Source organism: Pteronotus mesoamericanus, unplaced genomic scaffold, assembly GCF_021234165.1.
Source record: "Pteronotus mesoamericanus isolate MK-2021 breed Mesoamerican mustached bat unplaced genomic scaffold, CSHL_Meso_final contig_101, whole genome shotgun sequence".
Taxonomy (NCBI): Eukaryota; Metazoa; Chordata; class Mammalia; order Chiroptera; family Mormoopidae; genus Pteronotus; species Pteronotus mesoamericanus.
This window is the reverse complement of record NW_026555001.1, coordinates 1,037,696-1,044,250: the sequence shown is the minus strand read 5'-3', so window position 1 is coordinate 1,044,250 and position 6,555 is coordinate 1,037,696. Positions and strand designations below refer to the sequence as shown.

Sequence of the window (6,555 nt, the reverse complement as noted above, 5' to 3'; positions counted from 1 at the left end):
CGTCTGTCCATTAAGCCGGCCCTGTACACACAAGGAAGATCTCCAAAGCTCACTAAACAACAGGAGTACAGGAAGGCAAAACAAAAGAAGGAAAACACTTCATATACATATTAAAGAAATTTAGAGCGCTCAGGCTCATAAGCCAAAAATACTACTCACATCTCACCTGGAGGATGAGCTAAAGAATAGGTATCTCATCTTTACTTCTTTCATCCTAGACTGCAGAACTGACCAGAAGCTGTGCTATGTATGAATGAACTGGAATTAGATTTCTGATCATTAAGCCAGGCTTTATTCCAAAGTATAATGCTTTTAGCTATTCAAAGGGGATTTCATAAAAGATAGACTACTATCAGAGCAACAGAAAGGAGGAAACATGACTAGTTTCCTTTGCCTTAGTAACTTATGCTTTTGTGGCTTAGCAGTTCATTCCCCAGAGGTTTATATGAAAAACTTCCTGTTAGGATTGGCTCCAAATAAAGCCTTTCGTATTTCTGGCATCTTTTCCTGGGCTAAGAGATCCAGTCGACTTTCCAGGGTATTGGAAACCTTTATTTTCTGATTTCCACTGTAGACCTCCACACCTCCTGCTGCGTTCATAGCCAGGTGCACCTCTCGATCCATTTGGACTTTCACGCGTTTTCTGGAAACTGTCATGTATTCAGGAATGGCTTTTTGCACTGCGTGCTCTACCAGGAAGTGGTCCTGTGGCCTGCAGCGCACGATCACCACAGGCTCTAGCAGTCGGAGCAGAGCCTGGAGCACTAGTTTATACAGCATCCCCTGGTATACTCCTGGGTCTTCCACAATCTGGCTGAGTCTCAGCTTTGCATCATTTAGCAACTCTGAGACGAGGTCATTTTGAGCTCTCAGCACCTCCAGCCTTGCTTGATTCCTTACAGTAGACATCTGGATTTTCTTCTGCTGCTCTATCTGCTTTTCCTTTTTCTCATAATACTCCATAATCTTCAGTCGCTGGGTTTGCACAAGGCGTCCTTTCTCAATGTTGAATTCTTCCTCAGCCTTGGCATCTATTTCTTCTGCCTTCTCATTGGCTTCCTGCTCAATGAAAGCCATCATGTGCTTAATCCGCTTCTGCACATCGATATCATTCAGGGCCATGGCTGCTCCTGCAAAGGGAGATGGACAGAGAGGTGGCAGACCCTCTGGTTCCTTTGATCAGGGCAGAGTTTTGGGAGAGTCTCCAGAGTTCCACTTCCTTAGATGTGGAGTGCATAAGGGGAGGAAGGAGAGAGTCAGTGTCCAAAGGGAAGGATCTTGGAGACAATCTATCCACCACTCATTTCACAGATAAGGAAACTGAGGCCCAGAGAGGGGAAGCAACCTGTCTGAGACCATACCTTAGAAGGACAGAGACTTGAACTTGGATTCGTAGAGTCCTCTTTCTACTACACTCTCCAGCTTTTTGTCATAAATCAATAATAAGAAAATTATGGTAGACATAATCTAGAAGGTTTCTAGTGAGTGATGGCTCAATACTCGAAACATTACTACTGATGCCATAGAAATAAAAAGAATTACAAGAGACTACTATGAATAATTATATGCCAACAAACTGGAAAACCTAGAAGTGGATAAATTCCTAGAAACATACAATCTACCAAGGCTGAATCATGAAGAAATAAGATATCTGAACACATCTATAACTAGTAAGGAGATTAAATCACTAATTAAAAACCTCTCAACAAACAAGAGCCCAGGACCAGATGGCTTCACTGGATAATTCTACCAACTATTTTTTTTTTTAATTAATGCAAATCCCTCTCAAACTCCTTCCCCCAAAAACTAAGAGGAGGAAACATTTTTATGAGGCCCACATTACCTTGACACCAAAGACAAAGGCACTACAAGAAAACTACAAGACAATATCCCTGATGATCATAGATGTGAAAATCCTCAACACAATACTAGCACACGGAATTCTACAGTGCATTAAAAGGTTCATACATCAGGAACAAGCGGGATTTACTCCTGGGGAGCAGGGATAGTTCAAATATAAGTATCAATCAATGTGATACACTACATTAACAGAATGAAGGATAAAATTACATGACCATCTCAATAGATGCAGAAAAAGCATTTGAGAAAATTCAACACCCTTTCATGATTAAAAAAAATAAAGACTTAACAAACTAGGAGTAAAAGAAAATTATATCACACTCAACAATGAAAAACTGAAAGCTTTACCTCTAAGATCAGGAACAAAGCAAGGATGCCCACTCTTACCACTTTTGTTAACATGGCATTAAAAATCCTAGCTATAGCAATTAGGTGAGAGAAAGAAATAAAGAGCATCCAATTTGAAAAGAAGGAAATAAAATAATCTCTATTCTTAGCTGACATGGTGTTATATCTAGAAAACGCTATCAATTCCACATACACACATACACACACACACATACACACACAAATGTTAGAACTAATAAACAAAATCAGCAGTTGCAAGATGCAAAGTTGACATATAAACATCAGTTGTGTTTCTATACATTAAAAATGAATAACCGAAAAAGGAAATTAAGAAAACAATCCGATTTACAATATCATCCAAAGAACCCAAAATCGTAGGAATAAACTCAACCACGAAAGCTAAATACTTGTATACTAAAAACTACAAAACACTGCTGAAAGAAATTAAATAAGACAAATAAATGGAGACACTCCATGTTAATGGATTAGAAGACAATACTGTTAAGATGTTCATACTGCCCAAAGCTATCTACCAATTCAATACAATCTCTAGCAAAATCCTAATGACATCCTTTGAAGAAATAGAAAAACAATCCTAGAAATTCATATGGACTCACAAAGGACCCTGAATAATCTTGAAAAAGAACAAAACCGGAGGCCTCACACTCCTGACTTCAAAACATATTACAAATCTACAGTAATCAAAATAGTATGGTACTGGAATGAAGACAGGCATATAGACCAACAGAAGAGAATGGAGAGCCCAGAAATAAGCCCACACATATACAGTGAAGTGATTTTTGACAAGGATATCAAGACAACACAATGGAGGAAGAGTAGTGTTCTCAACAAATTGTGTTGGGAAAATTGAATATCTACATACATAAAAATCAACTGGAATGGTTTAAATACTTAAACATAAGACCTAAAATTATAAAACTTCTAGAATAAAACATTGGGAAAATCTTCATAATAGTATTATTGGTCTTGGCATGATGCCAAAAGCATAGACAACTACCGCAAATGGGACTATAGCAAACCCAAAATCTGTGCAGCAGAGAAAACAATCAGCAAAGTGATAAGATAACCTATGGAATAGAAGAAAATATTTGCAAACCATATACCTAATAAGGGATCAATATCCAAAATATTTAAGAAACTCCTATAACTCATAGAAAAATAAAAAGAAAGGGAAAAAAATTAAAGAATAGACATTTCTCCAAAGAAAATGAACAAATGCCCAAAAAGTATATGAGAAAATGTTCAATATCACTAATCATCAGGGAATTGCAAATCAAACCACAATGATATGCCACCTTAAATTTTTTAGGATGACCATTATTCCACCCCCTCCACCTCCACCAAAAAAGCAGAAAATAAGTGAGTTCAGGAGGATGTGGGGAAATTGAAACCCTTGTGCAGTCTTGGTGGGAAGGTAAAATGGTGTAGCAACTATGGGAAACAGCATGGAGGATCCTTTAAAAGTCAAAAATAGAACTACCATACAATCCAGCAATCCCTCTCTGTGTATTTACCCTCAAGAGATATTTGCCACCCTTCCCCATGTTCACCGCAGCCTATTCATGAAAGCTAAGAGGCGGAAACAACCTAAGTGCCTTTGAGAGTTAAATGGATAAAGAAAATGTTGTCTATACATACAATGGGATATTATTTTGCCTTCAAATATGACAAGGATATCCTGTCACATGCTACATCATGGATGAATCTTGACAGCAAGTGAGAAAAGCTAGTCAGAGGACAAATATTGCGTGTTTCCACCTAAATGAGGTATCTAAGTAAACAAATGTATAAAAGCAGAAGCTGGAAGGGTGGTTGCCCGGGGCAAACTGGAGACAGAGTTGGAGAGTTGATGTCAATGGGTGTAGAGTTTCAGTCATGCAAGGTGAAAAAGTCCTGGAGATGCTCTGGTTAGTAATGTGCATATAGCGTACAATACTAACAATAGTGTATTGTAACTTAGAAATTTGATAAGAGGATAGATTTCATGTTATGTGTTTTTTAACACAATAAGAAAATAAAATGCTGTCCCAGGAAGATGCACCACTCACCACGTTTGGTGGAAAACGACCCAGCAATGGTGACAAAGACCAAGACTTTGGGCTCAACCTTACAAAATGTTATTGGAAGTTCAAGAGAAAATCACCCCCCTAATTTAGAATGTAATTTTTTTAAAAACTTCACTTTTGTAAACAGAGCAAAACATTCTCTGCTCCTAAGTAAGACAGGTCAATGAAATGGTTAGGAAAAAATGGCTCCCTGGGTGACCCTACTAAGTCACCAACTTTGGGAGCCACCGTCAATAAAAGCAGAGAGAGTAAGAGATCCAGGAGGCCCCAGGTTATGTGTGCAGAAGAAAAAAATACACGAGATGAGCCCTCACCAGTCCGCTGCCAAGGGCCAGCCTCTGCTCCGGCGCCGGGAGTCTGCAGGCGGAACGTGGAACTTGGAACGCGCCCTGGAACCTGGCACTGTTTCCGCCTTCTTTCTGCAGACGACCCTCGCCGTCTGCCCAGGCAGCTCGATCCAAAGAGCCAGGCTGTCACTGAGGAAGGCTGGCCACGTCTGCGGGAGGAGGCCAAGCGGGATTTCCCTGGCACAGAGGCCGTGCGGGGGGCTCCCCCTGCCTGCTTGGAATCTCGATTAAGTTGGCATTTCGTGGGCTTCAGGTCTAGGGTGGGCCCACCTTAACCAAGCCATCAGAAATGGATGTGTATGTGAATTGAGCAGCCAGTTTATTAATTTACTAATGAAAAAAACAGCTGTCGTCTTGGCAGATCCCGGCCTTTTTTCCCTGTATGTGAGTCGCACGGGAAGGCGATCCAAAAGCAGTTTAGTGAGAAACCAGAGCAAGCAAAACGTGCCCAGTGGTCTTTAAGGGGCCACCCCCACCACAGGGGCTGGTCTGCTCCAGTGGCTGAGGGAGGCCGTCCCCTCCCAGTCCAGACAGCGCTGATCTGGGCATCGCCGGCTTCCAGGGGTGGGGCTCCGGAGTCATACTGTAGGAATTCAGATCCAAGCGCTGTACATACCATTTTGTACGACTTTGGCAAAGCAGCTCACCCCCTGAGGCCTTAGTTTCTTCATCCATATAATGGAAATAATAGCATCCCCATCATAGGATTATTGTGAGGATGAAATATAAGAAACGAATGTTTACTATACTGCTAAGCATAGAGTTGCCATGCTTGGTAGTTACTGTCATCATTATTGCTACTGTTACGAACACCTCTTTTCCTTTGCTTCAGGCCGCACTTCTGCTCAGAATTACTCTGTGTGTACAGAGTACCTGCGACTGATTTGGTTTCCACTCCCTAAAGGAAGTGGTAACATAGTCTAGTCTTGCATCCTTGTATTAAACTTAGTAGCCCTGCCTGGAGTTTGGGAAGCTCCCAGCATGTCATGGCATCTTTACCCACAGTCTCAGGTGGCCCAGCCACATCCTTGGTGATGGTGGCTGAAGTCCTACATTCCAGGGCTCTGTGGCTTGGGTGGAGTCACCTCATAGCCTGGTACACGTCCCACATTCCCGCTTCCAAACAGCTCATCAGCGTAGGGACCTGAAGGCAGCTGCAAGGTGGGGCAGGGTTAAAAGTCAGGATTGAGCAAGTGTCTCTGCAGGCATGTGGTGCCTGTGTAATGGGTCTGGCAGGTGTAACTTTCAGTCTGTCTGGGATGGGGATTAGGAGGCCACATGTGCTTGTGGCTTGAGCAAATCAACAAAGCAAACTGAGAAATGTGAAATCGCACATGTCTGCTCTTGCTTGAGAGCCCATTCCCCTCCATTCTGATAAGGCAAGGCTTGCGCTGTAAGTGGCATCAGCCTTGCCCATGTCTGAGAACCTGGGCAGCGAGCGCCTAGGGCCCTTCAATGCATCCTCACCCCCATGAACTATTCAGCACCAGGGTCTTTCCATCCCCCTCCCTCCAAACACATCAGGCTCCGCGCCACCTAACAGCTTCTGCTCATACTGTTCTCTCAGCTAAAATGCCCTCCTCTGTTACTCTTCACTTACCTAAATCCCGCCTGTATTTTCTGGCCCAGTTTGAGCCCCGCCACCTCCTTTGACCTCTGGACTCTTCAAAATAGTGACAGCATGGCTATTTCCCAGATATAATTCGGAGCTGGATTCAGTGTCTTTTTGTTTTGTTTTGTTTTGTTTTGTTGTTTGTTTTTGGTTTTTCCCAGTTACTTTGTTTCTTCCAGGAAATTCCTTGAAGACAAGAATCTCCTTCTTTAGCAGGGGCTGGGTGCAGATAGGCGTAGGTTAAAAAATGGATTGATCAGGTTAAGGGCTGGGGAAGGAGGAAGACTTTTTTTTTATTGTG

At 42.2% G+C, this 6,555-nt stretch overlaps 1 protein-coding gene across 1 annotated transcript; it reads right to left on the bottom strand.

Annotated features, from left to right (window-relative positions):
- Positions 1-441: 441 nt before the first annotated feature.
- ATP6V1E2 (ATPase H+ transporting V1 subunit E2) lies at positions 442-1,168 on the bottom strand. The gene has a single exon (XM_054565777.1). The coding sequence runs from the start codon at positions 1,120-1,122 to the stop codon at positions 442-444; it is 681 nt and encodes a 226-aa protein (XP_054421752.1). The 5' UTR covers positions 1,123-1,168.
- Positions 1,169-6,555: the final 5,387 nt, after the last annotated feature.

What these genes read in the sequence shown, in the direction of transcription:
- ATP6V1E2 (XM_054565777.1), bottom strand. Translation starts at nt 1,122, where the DNA reads ATGGCCCTGAATGATATCGATGTGCAGAAGCGGATTAAGCACATGATG.